Source organism: Oncorhynchus gorbuscha, linkage group LG08 (assembly GCF_021184085.1).
Source record: "Oncorhynchus gorbuscha isolate QuinsamMale2020 ecotype Even-year linkage group LG08, OgorEven_v1.0, whole genome shotgun sequence".
Classification (NCBI taxonomy): Eukaryota; Metazoa; Chordata; class Actinopteri; order Salmoniformes; family Salmonidae; genus Oncorhynchus; species Oncorhynchus gorbuscha.
In genome coordinates, this window is record NC_060180.1 from 26,355,009 (window position 1) to 26,376,422 (window position 21,414).

The window sequence follows — 21,414 nt, forward strand, 5'->3', positions numbered from 1 at the left end:
CTGGTGCTCTCATGCATGCTTCAGTGTTGCTTGCGTCAAAGTGAGCGTCAGGCATTTGGCTTGTGTCACTGGGCAGCTCATATCTTGGTTTCCCTTTTGTAGTCCGTAATAGTTTGCAAGCCCTGCCACATCCGAGCGTCTGAGCTGGTGTAGTACGAGCCAGTCGTAGTCCTGTATTGACGCTTTGGTTGTTCGTCTGTGGGCATAGTGGGATTTCTTATAAACGTCCGGATCAGTGTCCTAATCCTTTGAAACGGCAGCTCTATCCTTTAGCTCGGTGCGGCTGTTGCCTGTAATCCATGGCTTCTGGTTGGGGTATGTACGTACGGTCACTGTGGCGGCGACGTCATCAATTAACTAATTAATGAAGCCAGTGACTGAGGTGGTATACTCCTCAATGCCATTGGGTGAGTCCCGGAACATATTTCAGTCTGCTAGCAAAACTGTCCTGTAGCATCTGTCATTTGACCACTTCCTGCTTTAGTTTTTGCTGTTAAGCAGGAATCGGGAGGATAGAATTCTGATCAGATTTGCTAGATGGAGGGAGCGGTTTGTATGCATCTCTGTGTGTGGATTAAAGGTGGTCTAGAGGTGTTTCTTTTTATTTAAAAACAAAATATATTATTTCTCCCTCTGGTTGCACATGTGACATTTTAGTAGAAATTAGGTCAAATTAATTTGTTTGCCTACATTAAAGTCCCAGGCCACTGGAGCGCCGCTTCTGGATGAGCATTTTCTTGTTGAACGTGGTCTTAGTGCCAGCATCGGTTTGGTGTCAAGTAGACGGCTACGAAAAATAGTCAGTTCTACGGTTTATCATAAGGTAATCTACTTCAGTTGAGCAATACCTTGAGACTACCTTAATATTTGACATTGCACCAGCTGTTATTGAATAATAGACCCCCACCCCTCGTCTTACCAGACGTTGCTGTTCTGTCCTGCCGATGCACATGAGCTATAACAGCTTTTTAATGTCCCTTTGGTAGGATAGTCTCGAATGGAAATCATCAAGTTTATTTTCCAGTGATTGCACGTTAGGCAATGGAACGGATGGTTGAGGCGGAATACCCACACACCTTCGAAGTCTAAGAAGGTGCCCCTAACTCCTCCCCCTGTTTTTGTCTTTTCACGCGAATGACAGGGATTTGGGCCTGGTCTCAGAGAAGCAGTATATCCTTCGTCCAGTTTGAGGTGATTAGTCACTGTTCTAATATCCAGAAGCTATTTTTGTTCATAAGAGACGGTAGCAGCAATATTATGTAGAAAAGTGAGTTACAAACAATGTGACAAAACACACAAAATAGCACGGTTGCTTAAGGGCGTGTAAAACTGCAGCCAGCGCTATTACACACATGTCAAAGATTTTACTGAGTTACAGTTCATATAAGGAACTCGGTCAATTTAAATAAATTCATTAGGGCCTAATCTATGGATTTCACATGACTGGGAATAGTGATAAATCTAGTTACAGATACACTTAAAAAACTTTTTTTTTTAAGGCATCTGTTGGACCACCATTTGCCTCATGCAGCGCAGTACAGCTACTTCATATAGATTTGATCAGGCTGTTGATTGTGGCCTGTGGAATGTTGTCCCACTCCTCTTCGATGGCTATGCAAAGTTGCTGGATATTGGTGTGAACTGGAACACAGTCTTACACGTCAATCCAGAGCATCCCGAACATGCTCAATGGGTGACATGTCGGAGTATGCAGCTTCCAGGAATTGTGTACAGATCCTCGCGACTTGGGCTCTTGCATTATCATGCTGAAACATGAGATGGTGGTGGATTTAATGGCACATCAAGGTGCGTCAGGATCTCGTTGCGGTATGTTTTGTATTTTATCAATGGTCATTTTGAATGCTCATTGTGTTTATTGTCCGTAGCTTATGCCTGCCCATACCATAACCCCACCGCCACCATGTGGCACCAAACCGCTCGTCCAAACAACGCAATACCCACTGTCTGCCATCTGACCGGTACAGTTGAAACTGGTAGCACACTTTTCCAGTGGCCATTGAAGGTGAGCGTTTGCCCACTGAAGTTAGTTACGATGCTGATCTGCATTCAGGTCAAGACCCTAGTTAGTATATTGAGCACCCAGATGCGCTTCCCTGAGACTTTCTAACAGTTTGTGCAGAAATACTTTGGTTTTGCAAACCCACAATTTCATCAGCTGCCCGGGTGGCTGGTCTCAGACAATCCTGCAGGTGAAGATGCTTGATGTGGCGTTCCTGGGCTGGCGTGGTTACACGTGGTCTGCGGTTGTGAGGCCGGTTAGACTTACTGCCAAATTCTCTAAAATGACGTAGGCGGTTTATGGCAGAGAAATTGACTTATTTTCTGTCAGCATGCCAATTTGCATGCTCCCTCAACTTGACATTTGTGGCATTGTGTCCCCAGCACAAGGTGCACCTGAATGATCATCCTGTTTAATCAGTTTCCTGATATGCCACACCTGTCAAGTGGATGGCTTATATTGGCAAAGGAGAAATGTGCACAAACAGGGAAGTAAACAAAATTGTAGAGAAATTTAGGTTTTTGTTCCACATTTCTGTGATTAAAAAAAATATATTATTTAGTTCAGCCCATGAAACATGGGACAAACTTTAAATGTCGCATTTTTGTATTTTTGTTCACTGTATTGTTTTTAAGAATCCAATATATAACACAACGGGCAGCATGTAGACGAAAATGAGCTGTGCAGCTACTAGTGCTCTGTGTGTGTGTCTGTCCAGATTCGTCACGGAGCAGGCACAGGCCTCAGGGAGATCCTTAAGTCTCAAGGCGCTGGAGGTGGGAAGCTGGTGGGAAGCACTGCAGAACAGGTACTGTATCTGACTCTTCTCTCTATGCAACCTTCATTCAAACCAAACATAAATATTTAAATTTACCTATAATGGATTTGACCACAATAATGTCTGACCTTTGACCATTTCCAGATGGCGCGGCACCACCAGGAGTGGCTGGAGGATGTGGTCATCCGGCTGCTCTGTGTCTTTGCTCTGGACCGTTTCGGAGATTTTGTCTCTGATGAGGTGTGTCTTGTAGCATACCAATCTACCGTATCCTGGGGTGGCTGAATTTAATTCAATATAACAGTGGTCACCAACCGGTTGATCTCAAAGGCATTCCTAGTCTATCACTAAACATATCTGTAAAAAAAAACAAAAAAAACTAAGGATAAAGCTTTGCGTTCTGAATTTTTTTTTTGTTTCACGCTGTTGGTGGTAGGTGCACTTGATTCAGTAGCCCTAGCGTTGGGAAGGCAGTGTTCCCATGCTGAACCATTTCATGAGTCTCAAGGTGGAACGCTGCCTACCCGGTAGGCCCAGAGAACAAATCAAGTGCACCTATAGGCCTACTGCTGGCCAATCAAAGCTCAGATCACTGTCTGCACAGTTTCTTCGAGCCATAGACTAGAAAAAGAAGTCTCAAACAGACAGCAAAGCTGACGAGCCTACTGTGTGATTTCTAAACGTTTTAAACCATGACTAGAGAGAGACTCGATAAATACAGCAAAGAGCTGCTGTTTTTATGTGTAGGTTGTTGTTCTTCACTGTCAACACTTTGTTCAACACCTTTATAAGCCATGTACATTTGCCTTTCACATGCTACAACCAGCACTGCAGCGGTGGCTTAGGAGTTAGGATACGCTTGCATTGTTATTATTAGCGGCCTGTCTTTAAAAAAAATGTATGGAGGAATATTTCACTTTCTCTGGTCATAGGAGTAACCACATGAATTGCTACATGAAGCAGAAATATTGGCGTGTTACTTGAGTTTTGCCATGAGCTAGAAGACTGTCCTCCCCCCTTTCTCAGTTGAGGACAGTGGGATGTTGAATCCAGTGAGAGGCAGCCTCACTGCTGCTTCCTCTCCCTTCCATCAGTCCACAAGAAAGTGAAATGATTATGCTCACTTAGCTGAGCCTCATAAATAATACAACACATTATCCATTACTAGTGTGATCATATACCTCAATTAAAAAATGTAATTTCATAATTCTGAGAACATTGGCAGGGCAATTGAAGCATTGCTAATGCGCAGTGATAAATGTATTGGGCTTATAGCCTACGGCACAAACATTGCTACAGAACTGTTTTTCATTTGGGTAATGTTGATAGGCTTATGTTTACAAAAATGTGTATGTTCAGTGGCTTGTGAAAGTATTCACCCCCCACCCCCTTGGCATTTTTCCTATTTTGTTGCCTTACAACCTGGATATTAAAATAGATTTTGGGGGGGGAGGGGTTGTCATTTGATTTACACAATATGCCTACCACTTTGACGATGCAAATGATTTTTTTCATTGTGAAACAAACAAGACACACAACTTGAGCACACACCTATTTCCACCCAAATTCAATACTTTGTAGAGCCATGTCTCTATGTCTCTATAACCTTGGCACATATAGCCACTGGGATTTCTGCCCTTCAAGTCAAAACTGTTCCAGTTCCTTTAAGTTGAATGGGCTCCGCTTGTGTACAGCAATCTTTAAGACATACCATAGATTCTCAATTGGATTGAAATCTGGACTTTGACTAGGCCATTCCAAGATATTTAAATGTTTCCCCTTAAATCACTTGAGTGTTGCTTTAGCAGTATGCTTAGGGTTATTGTCCTGCTGGAAGGTGAATCTCCTTCCCAGTCTCAAATCTCTGGAAGACTGAAACAGGCTTCACTCAAAACTTTCCATGTATTTAGCCCCATCATTCTGTCAATTCTGACCAGTTTCTCAGTCCCTGCTGATGAAAACATCCCCACAGCATGATGCTGCCACCATGTTTCACTGTGGGGATGGTAGTCTTGGGGTGATGAGAGGTATTGGGTTTGTGCCTGACATAGCGTTTTCCTTGATGGCCGAAAGGCTCAATTCTCATCTGACCAGAGTACCGTCTTCCATGTGTTTGGGGAGTCTCCCACATGCCTTTTGGCGAACACTAAATGTGTTTGCTTATTTTTTTCTTTAAGCAATGTTTTTTTTTCTGGCCACTCTTCCGTGAAGCCCAGCTCTGTGGAGTGTACGGCTTAAAGTGGTCCTATGGACAGATACTACAATCACCGCTGTGGAGCTTTACAGCTCCTTCAGGGTTAACTTTGGTCTCTTTGTTGTCTCTGATTTAATGCCCTCCTTGCCTGGTCTGTGACATTTGGTGGGCGGCCCTCTCGGTAGGTCTGTTGTGGTGCCATATTCTTTACATTTTCAAATAATGGATTTTTTTTTTGTACCTTTATTTTACTAGGCAAGTCAGTTAAGAACAAATTCTTATTTTCAATGACGGCCTAGAAACAGTGGGTTAACTGCCTGGCAGAACGACAGATTTGTACCTTGTCAGCTCAGGGATTTAAACTTGCAACCTTCTGGTTACTAGTCCAACGCTCTAACCACTAGGCTACCCTGCCACCCCGATTTAGCGATGCTCCGTGGGATGTTCAAAGTTTCAGATATTTTTTTATAACCCAACCCTGATCTGTACTTCTCCAACTTTGTCCCTGACCTGTTTGGAGAGCTCCTTGGTCTTCATGGTGCTGCTTGCTTGGTGGTGCCCCTTGCTTTTTGTGGTGTTGCAGATTCTGGGGCTTTTCAGAACAGGGATCTATAAACTCAGCAGTAAAAAAAATGTCCCATTTTCAGGATCCTGTCTATCAAAGATAATTTGTAAAAATCCAAATAACTTCACAGATATTCAATGTAAAGGGTTTAAACACTGTTTCCCATGCTTGTTCAATTTACCATAAACAATTATTGAACATGCACCTGTGAAACGGTTGTTAAGACACTAACAGCTTACAGATGGTAGGCAATTAAGGTCACAGTTATGAAAACTTAGGACACTAAAGAGGCCTTTCTACTGACTGGGGAAAAACACCAAAAAAAAGATGCCCAGGGTCCCTGCTCATCTGCATGAATGTGCCTTAGGCATGCTGCAAGAAGGCATGAGGACTGCAGATGTGGCCAGGGCAATAAATTGCAACGTTCGCACTGTGAGATGCCTAAGACAGCGCTACAGGGAGACAGGACGGACAGCTGATCATCCTTGCAGTGGCAGATCACGTGTAACAACACCTGCACAGGATCGGAACATCCGAACATCACACCTGCGGGACAGGTAAATGATGGCAACAACTACCTGAATTACACCAGGAACGCACAATCCCTCCATCAGTGCTCAGACTGTCCGCAATAGGATGAGAGAGGCTGGACTGAGGGCTTGTAGCCTGTTGTAAGGCAGGTCCTCACCAGACATCACCGGTGGTGATGGGCACAAACCCACTGTTGTTGGACCAGACAGGCAAAAAGTGCTCTTCACTGAGGAGTTCGGTTTATCGACAAAGGAATGAGCGTTACACCAAGGCCTGTACTCTAAAGCAGGATCAATTTGGAGGTGGAGGGTCCGTCATGGTCTGGGGCGGTGTCTCACAGCATCGAACTGAGCTTGTTATTGCAGGCATTCTCAACGCTGTGCGTTACAGGGAAGATATCCTCCTCCCTCATGTGGTACCCTTCTTGCAGGTTCATCCTGGCATGACAATGCCACCAGCCATACTGCTCGCTCCGTGCGTGATTTCCTGCAAGACAGGAATGCCTTGGCCACCGAAGAGCCCGGATCTCAATCTCATTTAGCACGTCTGGGACCTGTTGGATCAGAGGGTCAGGGCTAGGGCCATTCACCCCAGGAATGTCCAGGAACTTGCAGGTGCAATGGTGGAAGAGTGGGGTAACATCTCACAGCAAGAACTGGCAAATCTGGTGCAGTCCATGAGGAGGAGATGCGCTGCAGTACTTAATGCAGCTGGTGGCCACACCCGATACTCACTGTTACTTTTGATCCCCCCCCCTTTGTTCAGGACACATTATTCCATTTTTGGTAGTCACGTGTCTGTGGAACTTGTTCAGTGTATGTCTTAGTTGTTGAATCTTATGTTCATACAAATATTTACACATGTTAATTTTGCTGGAAAAAAAATGGTGTTGACAGCAACAGGACTTCTTTTTTTTGCTGAGTTCATACAGAGACCATGTGACACTTAGATTGTACACAGGTGAACTCATAGCAAAGGGGGTGAATACATATGCATGCACCACTTTTACGTTTAGTATTTTTCTGAATTTTCTGAAACAAGTAAAAGAAAAAAATAATAATTCCACTTCACCATTTTGGACTATTTTGTGCATGTCCATCACATGAAATTAAATTAAAAATCCATGTAAATTACAAGTTGTGATGCAACAAAATTGGTGAACCGCCAAGGGGGATGAATACTTTTGCAAGGTTATGTACAGTTGAAGTCGCACGTTTACTTACACTTAGGTTGGAGTCATTAAAACTTGTTTTTCAACCACTCCACAAATTTCTTGTTAACAAACTATAATTTTGGCAAGTCAGTTAAGACATCTACTTTGTGCATGACACAAGTCATTTTTCCAACAATTGTTTAAAGACAGATTATTTAACATAAATCACTGTATCACAATTCCAGTGGGTCACTAAATTGACTGTACCTTTGAACAGCTTGAAAAATTCCAGAAAATTGTCATGCTTTAGAAGCTTCTGATAGGCTAATTGACATAATTTGAGTCAATTGGAGGTGTACCTGTAGATGCATTTCAAGGCCTACCTTCAAACTCAGTATCTCTTTGCTTGATATCATGGGAAAATCAAAAAAATAAGCCAAGACCACAGAAAAAAAATTGTAGACCTCCACAAGTCTGGTTCATCCTTGGGAGCAATTTCCAAATGCCTGAAGATAACACTTTCATCTGAACAAACAATAGTACACAAGTATAAATACCATGGGACCACGCAGCCGTCATACCGCTCAGGAAGGAGATGCGTTCCTTCTAGAGATGAACGTACTTTGGTGCAAAAAGTGCACATCAATCCCAGAACAACAGCAAAGGACCTTGTGAAGATGCTGGAGGAAACGGGTACAAAAGTATTGATATCCACAGCAAAACGAGTCCTATATCAACATGAAGGCTGCTCAGCAAGGAATAAGCCACTGCTCCAAGACCGCCATAAAAAATCCAGACTACTGTTTGCAACTGCACATGGGGACAAAGATCGTACTTTTTGGAGAAATGTACTCTGGTCTGATGAAACAAAAATAGAACTCTGTGGCTATAATGACCATTATGTTTGGAGGAGAAAGGGGGAAGGTTGCAAGCCAAAGAACACCATCCCAACCGTGAAGCACTGGTGCACTTCACAAAATAGATGGCATCATGAGGGAGAAAAAATATGTGGATATATTGAAAAGACATTTCAAGACATGAGTGGGTGATAGCTTGGTTGCAAATGGGTCTTCCAAATGGACAATGACCTAAAGCATACTTCCAAATTTGTGGCAAAATGGCTTAAGGACAACAAAGTCAAGGTATTGGAGTGGCCATCGCAAAGCCCTGTCCTAAATCCTACAGAACATTTGTGGGCACAACTGAAAAAATGTATGCGAGCAAGGAGGCCTACAAACCTGACTTAGTTACACTAGCTCTGTCAGGAGGAATGGGCCAAAATTCACCCAACTTATTGTGGGAAGCTTGTGGAAGGCTACCTTAAATGTTTAAGCAATTTAAAGGCAGTGCTACCAAATTCCATTTGAGTCTATGTAAACGTGTGACCCACTGGGAATGTGATGAAAGAAATAAAGCTGAAATAAATAATTCTCTCTACTATTATTCTGACATTTCACATTCTTAAAATAAAGGAGTGATCCTTCCTGACCTAAGAGGGAATTTTTACAAGGATTAAATGTCAGGAATTGTGAAAAACTGATTTTAAATGTATTTGGCCAAGGTGTATGTGAACTTCTGACTTTAACTGTATTTGTGTATAATGATCTTTGACTCAAAAGGTTGGTGACTACTCCTCTGGGATAGGTTACAATATTCCAAGAACAAAAAAAGCAAGAGTTTACAGAATTTTGCAACCCTACTCACTATCATTTACGAGTCAGGCTTTGCTGTTTGTCTAACATGCTGTCTCTCTGGTCAGGTGGTGGCTCCGGTTCGAGAGACCTGTGCCCAGACACTGGGCGTGGCCTTGCGCCACATGACTGACAGCGGTGTTGCCATGACAGTAGACATCCTACTGAAGCTGCTGACGGAGGACCAGTGGGAGGTCCGGCACGGGGGTCTTCTGGGCATCAAGTATGGCCTGGCAGTCAGACAGGTACCACTAACCTCCTGTTTTGTCTGCTTGCCTCTGCCACCCAACATGCATGATGCCACCCCCCCAAGTGTTCTGAGCAAAAAACAGGCTGCATCTAGTTCATGATCCCTGAACTGCACTCATTGTCTTTCTATACACTTTTTTTCCTTGCTTTCCTCTCAGGACCTGATATCCGCTCTGCTTCCACGGGTGCTCCCTGCCATCACGCAGGGGCTGCAGGACCTGGATGATGATGTCAGAGCGGTGGCGGCCGCGGCCCTCATCCCTGTGGTGGACGGGTTAGTGCAGCTCCTCCCCAACAAGGTCAGGCAGGAGCTCCTCTCCACAGTCACTCTTTACACATGGTTACCTTAACTGCTCCTTAGCCTCTCTCCAACCTCACTCCTCTGTTATGCCTGTCCCATGGCTTTGCCTTTGTTGTCATTGTAAACTTCTTCAGACCTGGCCAACCTGCACACATTTTGCCCACCATGCACGCAATTTGAGATGAAAGTTCGCCAGTACGATAAAAACTCAACTCTAAAACAGTCTTCTAGTTGGAACATTGTGATTTACTGACTCGATCTCTAGCTTTCTGCTCTGATCCCAGAAAGCACTTATTGTAGTTCAGTGTGTGTTGCTGCGTGGATGGAAACAGAAACTGTTACGTTAGACTCTTAAAGATTAGTAGACCTATGTTACTTAATCAGTTCTTGGTCGGTCCTCTTTAAATAGATGTGTGTGGACAGTAGGCTGCTAATGATGATAATAGTTAGTTCACCGATGTCAACGAGGCATGTTGAACGAATGGTAGCCTAGTGGCTCAGACTTAACTTGATGGATTAGGTCAGAGAGGGAGATCTGAAACAAGCCCCTATAGGCCTAGTTCAGTTTCCTATTCCTAATAGCCTACGGTGAGCTAGACTACTAGCTGCTTTGCGTCCAGCAATTGATTTGTTCTGAATTATCTCCCCAAACAAAATGTAAGAAGCCATTTTCACTAGACTAGCCACATAGACACCTAATAATGAGAATAATCTTTACCCCTTAAATTTTACCTAGAATAATGTGACATTTTAAGGATGAAACACAAGACTTCCATGTTGGCTACATTGTTTATCATTTAAGACTAAGTTTCAGGAAATGGCAATTACAGGTAAAAATAATGCTAAATGCTCCAACTTCTTGAGAGGGAAATTGACTCTTACATCAACCCCACCTTGCCAGAATATCCTAGGGAGAGCGCTGATTGTACATTTTAAAAATATAAACACAACATGAAGTGTTGGTCCCATGTTTCATGAGCTGAAATAAGATCCCAGAAATGTTCAATATGCACAAATAGCTTATTTCTCTCAAATGTGTTAACATCCCTGTTAGTGAGCATTTCTCCTTTGCCAAGATATGCCACACCTGTCAGGTGGATGGATTTCCCAGAAGCTGATTAAACAGCATGGTCATTACACAGGTGCACTTTGTGCTGGGGACAATAAAAGGCCACTCTAAAATGTGCAGTTTTGTCACACAACGCCACTTTTTGATGGAGCGTGCAATTGGTATGCTGTCTGCAGGAATGTCCATCAGAGCTGTTGCCAGAGAATTGAACGTTAAAGCCGACCTCCAATGTTGTTTGAAAGACTTTGGCTGTACGTCCAACCGACCTCACAACTGTAGACCACCTGTATGGGTGTCGTGTGGGCGAGCGGTGTGCTGATTTCAGCGTTGTGAACAGAGTGCCCCATGGTAGGGTTATGGTATGGGCAGGCATAAGCTACGAACACAATTGCATTTTATTGATGGCAATTTGAATGCACAGAGATACCGTGATAAGATCCTACGGCCCATTGTCGTGCCATTCATCCTCCGCCATCACCTCATGTTTCAGCATGATCATGCACGACCCCATGTCGCGAGGATCTGTAAACAATTCCTGTAAGCTGAAAATGTCACCAATTGAGCATGTTTGGGATGCTCTGGGTCGCCATGTTCCAATATCCATTGAAAATATGTGACAACATTAGACAGGCCACATCAATTTAAAGGTATGTGTGACCAACCGATGCATATCTGTATTCCCAGTTGTGAAATCCATAGATTAGGCCCACATTTTTTTCAATTGACAGATTTTCCTTATATAAATTGTAACTCAGTAAAATCTTGTTGCGTTTTTATATTTTAGTTCAGTACAATGAATTACTGAAGAACAGCCTACCATTCCTACTGAGGCAGTCTTCTGCCAACATAAGGCAAAAAAACCCACAATTTGACTGTGATTTGAGCAGTGTGGGTGTCGCCCGCGCCGTCGTGGGGTCTGCGGGGTGGGTGCCGCCGCCGCGCAGAAGTGGTGCTCAAAATTATTGGCATGTCTATGGCACAATAGGGTTGTGTTCAGTTGGCACCAAATGGAAGAGAACTGATTGAAATCGGGACGGACTACCTGGACATTTTCGTTTTTTTCCCATTGCAAAAATGTTTTCCATTGAGTATGCTGATGAACCCAACCCAGTTTGATGTTTATTTGCTCTGTTTTTTTCAGTACGGTGCTAACCATAGCAGTTGTCTCTGTTTTGTGTAGATAATGACTGCTGTTTTTTCCCCCTTTCTTTCGGTATTGTTCAGGTCCCATTCATAGTGAACTCCCTGTGGGACGCTCTCCTGGAGCTTGATGACCTGACAGCCTCCACCAACAGCATCATGACCCTACTGTCCTCTCTGCTCGCCTACCCTCAAGTCCGACAGTGCAGGTGAGTGACACCTCCCCTGTCTGTACAGGTATAACCTCTTCTCCCACTACATCATGGAAATCATGAACATCTTGTACTTTAAGGAACATTCCGATGATCTACAGTCAAAACTGTGCTCTAAAAATTGTGGTAAAAAGCAGGTCTTGTAAAGTCAATGGTGTTTATGGCTGAGAAACATTCAAACCAGTACGTGTTTGTTGTTGTGGTTCCCTTTGTCAATGAAACATCTAGTGTGCTTAGGATGTACTAAGGACAACTTTGTCAAGGGATGATAGGCCCAACAACGCTCTCTTTTTGTCCCTCCAGCATGCAGCAGTCCCTAACGGTCCTCGTTCCTCGGGTCTGGCCATTCCTTAGACACACCATATCATCAGTTAGACGGGCCGCACTAGAGACCCTTTTCACCCTACTATCCAAAGCTGACCAGGTGGGTTTGTAAGAGAAATATGTCAATGGGCCAATCCTAAATGGACCCCTATGCACTAGTGTCAAATCTGAGAGGATTTGACAGGTGTAAGTAATAAGGTAATAGCTCTGCCTTTCCCCCTGATAGGCTAGGTGGAAGTTTCACCATATTGCCTGTACCAATCAAATCCTCTCCGGTCTCCACACAGCCTTACATGCTGACCACACCACTCGCGTTACAAAATAAAGGTATACATGTTATTCAGTCATTGCAGCCACACTGCTTGCACACGTCAACAACGCTGCATAGCCAGACGCTAAAATAGAACTTGGTCCCGCCTCTCCAATCTTCTCATTGGTCTTTAGGAGCATATACCCACGTGGATGATTGAAAGATGACCTGAGGTCCACAGTGCAGTTGGTAGTGGTAATGCACCTTAAAGTTGGTTGCAAACCGCCATATAAAGTCCAAAGAAGAACAAGAAGCCTGGAAGAGGAGTCTACTAGAAACCAATTCGGGTTACCCTTTTATCTGTGGATTAATTGTCGGAGTAGAGGACCTTGTGCATTTCAGCTAAAATAACAACAACCCAATGTTTATATCCCAGGACAAATTAGCTATAGTTGGTTCAGAGTTAGTTTTGAGATATCAACCTGCTTGTCCGTATCGAGTCTGGTGTGTGTGGACAAAATCAACATGCATGCTATGGCGCACGCGAGCACCCTGTCTAGTCATCCATTTTGAGGTTGGGCCAATTTTTGGAACGCTAATGTATGAATACAACTCTTCGTTGTCATAACTGAAATCTGATTTGTGTTGTTCCAGAGCTGTGCATTATGGCTCAACCAGGTCCTGCAAGACATGCTCCGACACATCTTCCAGTCCTGCATCCTGGAGAGCAATCAGGAGATCCTGGACCTCATCCAAAAGGTTTGAGACACACACCACACGAGGCAGGTTTCCATTGACCCAGGTTTATTCGACAAAAGCAATTTCGCAAACAAATTATTGTGACGTGTAATAAAAAATGGCAGATATAGGAGACATTTTCTAAAGATCGACAACATTTTTATCCGTTCAACGGGTGGAGTTGTCTTTTGTCTAACTTTTTATTTGCGACAAATGATGGCAACAGTGTTTTTCGAATAAATGATTGCCAAATGATTTTGATGCTACGGGGCACGTGAGGCCATTTAAATGCATTTAATTCTAAGTGCCTTCTGCTTGCAAATTTAAAAAAATCAACTGGAAAATGTTTTCTTTGCGAGACGACAAAGATTATCCTGACTTTCAATAATTCCTGAATAGGATAGCTGGAAAGTTTCTCCATTCAATTTGCCAGCAGCATGCCACCCTGCATCCCACTGCTGACTTGCCTCTAAAGCTAAGCAGGGTTGGTTCTGGATGGGAGACCAGATGCTGCTGGAAGTGGGGTAGGAGTGCCAGTAGGAGGCACTCCATCTTCAGGTCCATAAATAAATTAAAATACATATATAGGATACCTACTCATTCAAGGATTTTTCTTAATTTTTCTTATTTTCTACATTGTAGAATAATAGTGAAGACATACACTATGAAATAACAAGATCATGTGAAGATCATTCGTTCACTTTTTCGGTTGGAACCGAAAATCTCCTATTTGAACTCATCAGACCAAAGGACAGATTTCCACCGGTCTAATGTCGATTGCTTGTTTTCTTATCCAAAGTAAGTCTCTTCTTTTTTGTGTCCTATAGTAGTGGTTTCTTTGCAGCAATTTGACCATGAACACCTGATTCACGCTGTCTCTGAACAGTTGATGTTGAGATGTGTATTTTACTTGAACTCTGATGCATTTATTTGGGTTGCAATTTCTGAGGCTGGGCTCCCGAGTGGCACAGCAGTCTAAAGCACTGCCTCTCAGTGCTAGAGGCGTCCCTACAGACCCTGGTTCGAATCCAGGCTGGATCACATACGGCCATGATTGGGAGTCCCATAGGGCAGTACACAATTGGCCCAGCGCTGTTAGGGTAGGCCGTCATTGTGAATAAGAATTGGTTCTTAACTGACTTGCCTAGTTAGTTAAAGAGAAAATAATGAACTCATCCTCTGCAGCAGAGGTAACTGGGTCGTCCTTTCCTGTGGTGGTCCTGTCGTTTCTCTGTGCTTAATTGAGCTATTCTTGCCATAATATGGACTCGGTCTCTTACGAAATGGGGCTATATTCTGTATACCACCCCTACCATGTCACAACACAACTGATTGGGTCAAGCGCGTTAAGAAGGAAAGAAATTCCACCAATTAACTTAACGAGGCACATCTGTTAATTGAACTGCAGTCCAGGTGACTACCTCATGAAGCTGGTTGAGAGAATGCCATGAGTGTGCAAAGCTGTCAAGGCAAAGGGTGGCTACTTTGTAGATTGTCAAATATAAAATATATTTTGATTGATTTAATACTTAAATTTTTAAAACAAAAATGTAACACTACATGATTCCATATGTGTTATTTCATAGTTTTGATGTGTTCACTATTGTTCTACATTATAGAAAATAGTAAAAAATAAACAAAGGGAATTTAACCTAACCCCTCTGAATCAGAGGTGCGGGGGTCTGCCTTAATCGACATCCACATCTTCAGGAACAGTGGGTTAACTGCCTTGCTCTGTGGCTGAACGACAGATTCTTACCTTGTAAGCTCGGGGTTACGATACAGCAACCTTCCGGTTACTGGCCCAACGATCTAACCACTAGGCTACCTGCCCAGAAAAGCTTGAATGAACTACACGGCAGGACCTGGTCAATGACCTGAAGAGAGCTGGGACCACAGTCTCAAAGAAAACCATTAGTAACACACTACGCCGTCATGGATTAAAATCCTGCAGCGCACGCAAGGTCCCCCTGCTCAAGCCAGCGCATGTCCAGGCCGCCCGGAAGTTTACCAATGACCATCTGGATGATCCAGGGGAGGAATGGGAGAAGGTCATGTGGTCTGATGAGACAGAAATGTAGCTTTTTGGTCTAAACTCCACTCGCCGTGTTTGGAGGAAGAAGACGGATGAGTACAACCCCAAGAACACCATCCCAACCGTGAAGCATGGAGGTGGAGACATCAGTCTTTGGGGATGCTTTTCTGCAAAGGGGACAGGACGACTGCACCGTATTGAGGGGAGGATGGATGGGGCCATGTATCGCGAGATCTCAACAACCTCCTTCCCTCAGTAAGAGCATTGAAGATGGGTTGTGGCTGGGTCTTCCAGCATGACAACGACCCGAAACACACAGCCAGGGCAATTAAGGAGTGGCTCCGTAAGAAGCATCTCAAGGTCCTGGAGTGGCATAGCCAGTCTCCAGACCTGAACCCAATAGAAAATCTTTGGAGGGAGCTGAAAGTATTTCAGTATTTCCGTATTTCCCAGCAACAGCCCCAAAACCTGAAGGATCTGGAGAAGGTCTGTATGGAGGAGTGGGCCAAATCCCTGCTGCAGTGTGTGCAAACCTGGTCAAGAACTACAGGAAACGTATGATCTCTGTAATTGCAAACAAAGGTTTCTGTACCAAATATTAAGTTATGCTTTTCTGATTAATCGAATTCTTATGTCATGCAATAAAATGCAAATTAATTACTTAAAAATCATACAATGTGATTTTCTGGATTTTTGTTTTAGATTCCGTCTCTTACAGTTGAAGTGTACATATGATAAAAATTACAGACCTCTACATGCTATTTAAGTAGGAAAACCTCAAAATCAGCAGTGTATCTCCCCACTGTATGTCTTCCAATGTCCCAGGGTAGTGATTGGGGACATTGCCCTGTGTAAGGTACCTTCTTTTGGATGGGCCGTTAAACAGGATTCCTGACTCTGTGGTCACTAAAGATACCACGGCTCACCCGGTGTCCTGGCTATATTCCCAATCTGGCCCTCACACCATCACAGCCACCTAATCATTTACATTACATTTAAGTCATTTAGCAGACGCTCTTATCCAGAGCGACTTACAAATTGGTGCATTCACCTTATGACATCCAGTAGAACAGTCACTTTACAATAGTGCATCTAAATCTTAAGGGGGGTGAGAAGGATTACTTATCCTATCCTAGGTATTCCTTAAAGAGGTGGGGTTTCAGGTGTCTCCGGAAGGTGGTGATTGACTCCGCTGTCCTGGCGTCGTGAGGGAGTTTGTTCCACCATTGGGGGGCCAGAGCAGCGAACAGTTTTGACTGGGCTGAGCGGGAACTGTACTTCCTCAGTGGTAGGGAGGCGAGCAGGCCAGAGGTGGATGAACGCAGTGCCCTTGTTTGGGTGTAGGGCCTGATCAGAGCCTGGAGGTACTGAGGTGCCGTTCCCCTCACAGCTCCGTAGGCAAGCACCATGGTCTTGTAGCGGATGCGAGCTTCAACTGGAAGCCAGTGGAGAGAGCGGAGGAGTGGGGTGACGTGAGAGAACTTGGGAAGGTTGAACACCAGACGGGCTGCGGCGTTCTGGATGAGTTGTAGGGGTTTAATGGCACAGGCAGGGAGCCCAGCCAACAGCGAGTTGCAGTAATCCAGACGGGAGATGACAAGTGCCTGTATTAGGACCTGCGCCGCTTCCTGTGTGAGGCAGGGTCGTACTCTGCGGATGTTGTAGAGCATGAACCTACAGGAACGGGCCACCGCCTTGATGTTAGTTGAGAACGACAGGGTGTTGTCCAGGATCACGCCAAGGTTTTTAGCGCTCTGGGAGGAGGACACAATGGAGTTGTCAACCGTGATGGCGAGATCATGGAACGGGCAGTCCTTCCCCGGGAGGAAGAGCAGCTCCGTCTTGCCGAGGTTCAGCTTGAGGTGGTGATCCGTCATCCACACTGATATGTCTGCCAGACATGCAGAGATGCGATTCGCCACCTGGTCATCAGAAGGGGGAAAGGAGAAGATTAATTGTGTGTCGTCTGCATAGCAATGATAAGAGAGAACATGTGAGGTTATGACAGAGTCAAGTGTCTTGGTGTATAGCGAGAATAGGAGAGGGCCTAGAACAGAGCCCTGGGGGACACCAGTGATGAGAGCACGTGGTGAGGAGACAGATTCTCGCCACGCCACCTGGTAGGAGCGACCTGTCAGGTAGGACGCAATCCAAGCGTGGGCCGCGCCGGAGATGCCCAACTCGGAGAGGGTGGAGAGGAGGATCTGATGGTTCACAGTATCGAAGGCAGCCGATAGGTCTAGAAGGATGAGAGCAGAGGAGAGAGAGTTAGCTTTAGCGGTGCGGAGCGCCTCCGTGATACAGAGAAGAGCAGTCTCAGTTGAATGACTAGTCTTGAAACCTGACTGATTTGGATCAAGAAGGTCATTCAGAGAGAGATAGCGGGAGAGCTGGCCAAGGACGGCACGTTCAAGAGTTTTGGAGAGAAAAGAAAGAAGGGATACTGGTCTGTAGTTGTTGACATCGGAGGGATCGAGTGTAGGTTTTTTCAGAAGGGGTGCAACTCTCGCTCTCTTGAAGACGGAAGGGACGTAGCCAGCGGTCAGGGATGAGTTGATGAGCGAGGTGAGGTAAGGGAGAAGGTCTCCGGAAATGGTCTGGAGAAGAGAGGAGGGGATAGGGTCAAGCGGGCAGGTTGTTGGGCGGCCGGCCGTCACAAGACGCGAGATTTCATCTGGAGAGAGAGGGGAGAAAGAGGTCAGCACAGGGTAGGGCAGTGTGAGCAGAACCAGCGGTGCCGTTTGACTTAGCAAACGAGGATCGGATGTCGTCGACCTTCTTTTCAAAATGGTTGACGAAGTCATCTGCAGAGAGGGAGGAGGGGGGGGGGAGGATTCAGGAGGGAGGAGAAGGTGGCAAAGAGCTTCCTAGGGTTAGAGGCAGATGCTTGGAATTTAGAGTGGTAGAAAATGGCTTTAGCAGCAGAGACAGAGGAGGAAAATGTAGAGAGGAGGGAGTGAAAGGATGCCAGGTCCGCAGGGAGGCGAGTTTTCCTCCATTTCCGCTCGGCTGCCCGGAGCCCTGTTCTGTGAGCTCGCAATGAGTCGTTGAGCCACGGGGCGGGAGGGGAGGACCGAGCCGGCCTGGAGGATAGGGGACATAGAGAGTCAAAGGATGCAGAAAGGAAGGAGAGGAGGGTTGAGGAGGCAGAATCAGGAGATAGGTTGGAGAAGGTTTGAGCAGAGGGAAGAGATGATAGGATGGAAGAGGAGAGAGTAGCGGGGGAGAGAGAGCGAAGGTTGGGACGGCGCGATACCATCCGAGTAGGGGCAGTGTGGGAGGTGTTGGATGAGAGCGAGAGGGAAAAGGATACAAGGTAGTGGTCGGAGACTTGGAGGGGAGTTGCAATGAGGTTAGTGGAAGAACAGCATCTAGTAAAGATGAGGTCGAGCGTATTGCCTGCCTAATCATCCCCAGGTTCCAATTGGCTCATTCATCCCTCTTCCTCTCCCCTGTTACTATTCCTCAGGTTGCTGCTGTAAATGAGAATGTGTTCTCAGTCAACTTACCTGGTAAAATAAATTATTTCAGATATACAGGAGTGCAAGTTTCACCATGGCACAGACCGTGGTCGTGGTGATATTTTGGCACATGAGCATTATTGGAATATGGCAAATATGAATAAATGATTGCATTCTATCCATGCTGGCTTTCCCAGGATAGTCATGAAGCAGATGGGAGGTGGGAGGGCATACATGCTGTCGTCAATTTATTCATGCAGAATTAGCCTAAATGCGGAATGGAAAAACGTATTTTTAAATGACCCTAGGTTTTTGCAGATGTTTATTTTATTTTTGTGACGTCATTACGTCCAGCTGTTTTTATCGACATGATTGTTAAATGGAAATGCACCCTAGCAGGCAATTGTTGCATCTGTTTTCTTTACAGACGTTCTAAATGTCAACAAAAAAATCACTGGACTAGTTGATGGAAACATGGCTAACGTCATATATCCTGACTAGGGATGCTACACACCTGTCATTTTTCAATAAATTCCCTGGTTTTCCAGAAATCCTGGTTGATTGATCCACATTTTCCTGCTTATTCCCTCCTGATTCTGGGATTTGGGGAAACCAGGGAATTTAAATTAAGTTCCAGGAATTTTGCAACCGTAAATCCTGGCTGCTGTTTTTAAAGAGTTTTGTCTTCTTGTAGGTGTGGACCGAGCTGCTGCGCCAGGCCCCTCAGCAGTACGTAGTAGCAGCCAGCTGTCCCTGGATGGGCGCCTGGCTCTGTCTGATGATGCAAGCCTCTCACATCCCCATAGACATCAACATGCTGCTGGAAGTCAAGTCTCGCTGCAAGGTGAGAGGATGGTTACTCCGTTAGTTCTGATCGTTACATCCGCTACAGATTGTATTCTCAATTGTTCTCTTATTCCAAAATTAGAGTGCGCCCTTAGGATATACACTCAGTGGCCAGTTTATTAGGTACACCACCCCATTAACAAAAGTGGTTCGCTCCTACAGACAGAGAGTCTCGTGGCCGTGGCTTGCTATATAAGGCAAGCACAGGCATCAAGGCATTGAATTACTGTTCGATTGAACTTTAGAATGGGCAAAACTAGTGAACTAAGCGACTTTGAGCGGTGGTATGATCGTTGGTTCCAGGCACGCCGGTTCCAGTATCTCAAACGGCCGGCCTCCGGGGCTTTTCAGGCAAGACATTGTCTACTAGGCTTTACAGATAATGGGGCGACAAACTAAACATCCAGTCAGCTGCAGTCATGTGGGCGAAAACAGCTCGTTGATGAGATGTCAAAGGAGAATGGCAAAAACCGTGCAAGCTAACAGGCGGGCCACAAACAGACAAATAACAGTGCAGTACAACAGTGTTGTGCAGAACGGCATATCGGAACGCATATCTCGTCTGTCCTTGTCACGGATGGGATATTGCAACAGGCGCCCACACCAGATTCCACTCCTATCGGCTAAAACCAATAAGCGGCTCCAATGGGCACGCGATCACCAACACTGAACAATTGAGGAGTGGAAAACATTGCCTGGTCAGATGAATCCTGTTTCCTGTTGTCATGCTGATGACACAGGATTTGGCGTAAGCAGCATGAGTCCATGGCCACATCCTGCCTGGTGTCAACGTTACAGGCTGGTGGTGTAATGGTGTGGGGAATGTTTCCTGGCACATGTTAGGACCCGTGATACCAATTGAGCTATGTTTCCATGACCCAAATAATTCAGGTGGTTCTGGAGGCAAGGGGGGAGCAACGACCCGGTACTAGATAATAAACTGGCCACTGATTGTATATTGCCTCGTATGATGCAATAATCTAGGGCGCTATTATTCATTTAGGGCACACTGTAGACACTTTTTGCAACGGAAAACAAAAGTGACTGTTCTTATTGGACAACCTCAGATGGTAGTCCGTTTTGGGCAAAAAATAAACATTTCAGGCCTACTGAACTTGACCCAGGGTTCTGATGCAGATGTTCTCTAATATCATTTGACAGGAGAAGGCTGGTGGGAAGCCTCGCCAGGGAGCCTTGGTTCAAGTGAAAGAGACTGTTCAGGAGTACATCGCCGGGGCAGAAACCGTGACCGAGGACCCAGTGACGCGGGACTATGTGGTGACACGGGCTCGACTCATGGCCGCTAAGTTAGTCTCTGTTTCTATTCCTCAATCTAATTTTTATCCCTAGAGAGATTTAAGAAAAATCACTAAATGGTAGATTTGGGACAGTAGGCTGCGGTTGGATCCTGAGAGACTAAGATTTAGAACTGAATGCAGCACTGTATGGTATCTGCAGCCAGCTGCTACTCCGGGTTGGCCTGTTCACATTGTTTTGTCTCCAGGCCTCTTAGTGCCTGGCCGTCCTGGTATTCAGTGCATTCGGAAAGTATTCAGACCCCTTGACTTTTTCCACGTTACACATCCTTATTCTAAAATGGATACAAGTTTTTTTTTTTCTCATCAATCCACACACAATACCCCATAATGACTAAGTGAAAACAGGTTTTTATACATTTTCGCACATTTATAAAGAATGTACCTAATTTACTTAAGTATTGGTGGTGGCCTGATGAAAGATGGCGCCAAAGAGATGGCAGCTTCGCTTCTAGTCCTTAGAAAACTGCAGTCTTTTCTTTCTTATGTATTTCTTACATAGTTATAGTATACATACATAGTAGCCTTTTTCTCAAATTAG

The 21,414-nt window shown here is 44.9% G+C and overlaps 1 protein-coding gene across 1 annotated transcript in view; it reads left to right on the forward strand.

Moving 5' to 3' along the window:
- LOC124041412 (TATA-binding protein-associated factor 172-like) overlaps positions 1-21,414 on the forward strand; it is a 66,072-nt gene that overhangs the window by 13,564 nt on the left and 31,094 nt on the right. The window contains exons 9-17 of the mRNA XM_046358955.1: positions 2,739-2,828; positions 2,943-3,038; positions 9,001-9,177; positions 9,340-9,480; positions 11,776-11,900; positions 12,207-12,327; positions 13,132-13,236; positions 19,406-19,555; positions 20,719-20,864. Coding sequence (XP_046214911.1) covers positions 2,739-2,828; positions 2,943-3,038; positions 9,001-9,177; positions 9,340-9,480; positions 11,776-11,900; positions 12,207-12,327; positions 13,132-13,236; positions 19,406-19,555; positions 20,719-20,864 — 1,151 coding nt within the window. The remainder of the gene's footprint in view (positions 1-2,738; positions 2,829-2,942; positions 3,039-9,000; positions 9,178-9,339; positions 9,481-11,775; positions 11,901-12,206; positions 12,328-13,131; positions 13,237-19,405; positions 19,556-20,718; positions 20,865-21,414) is intronic.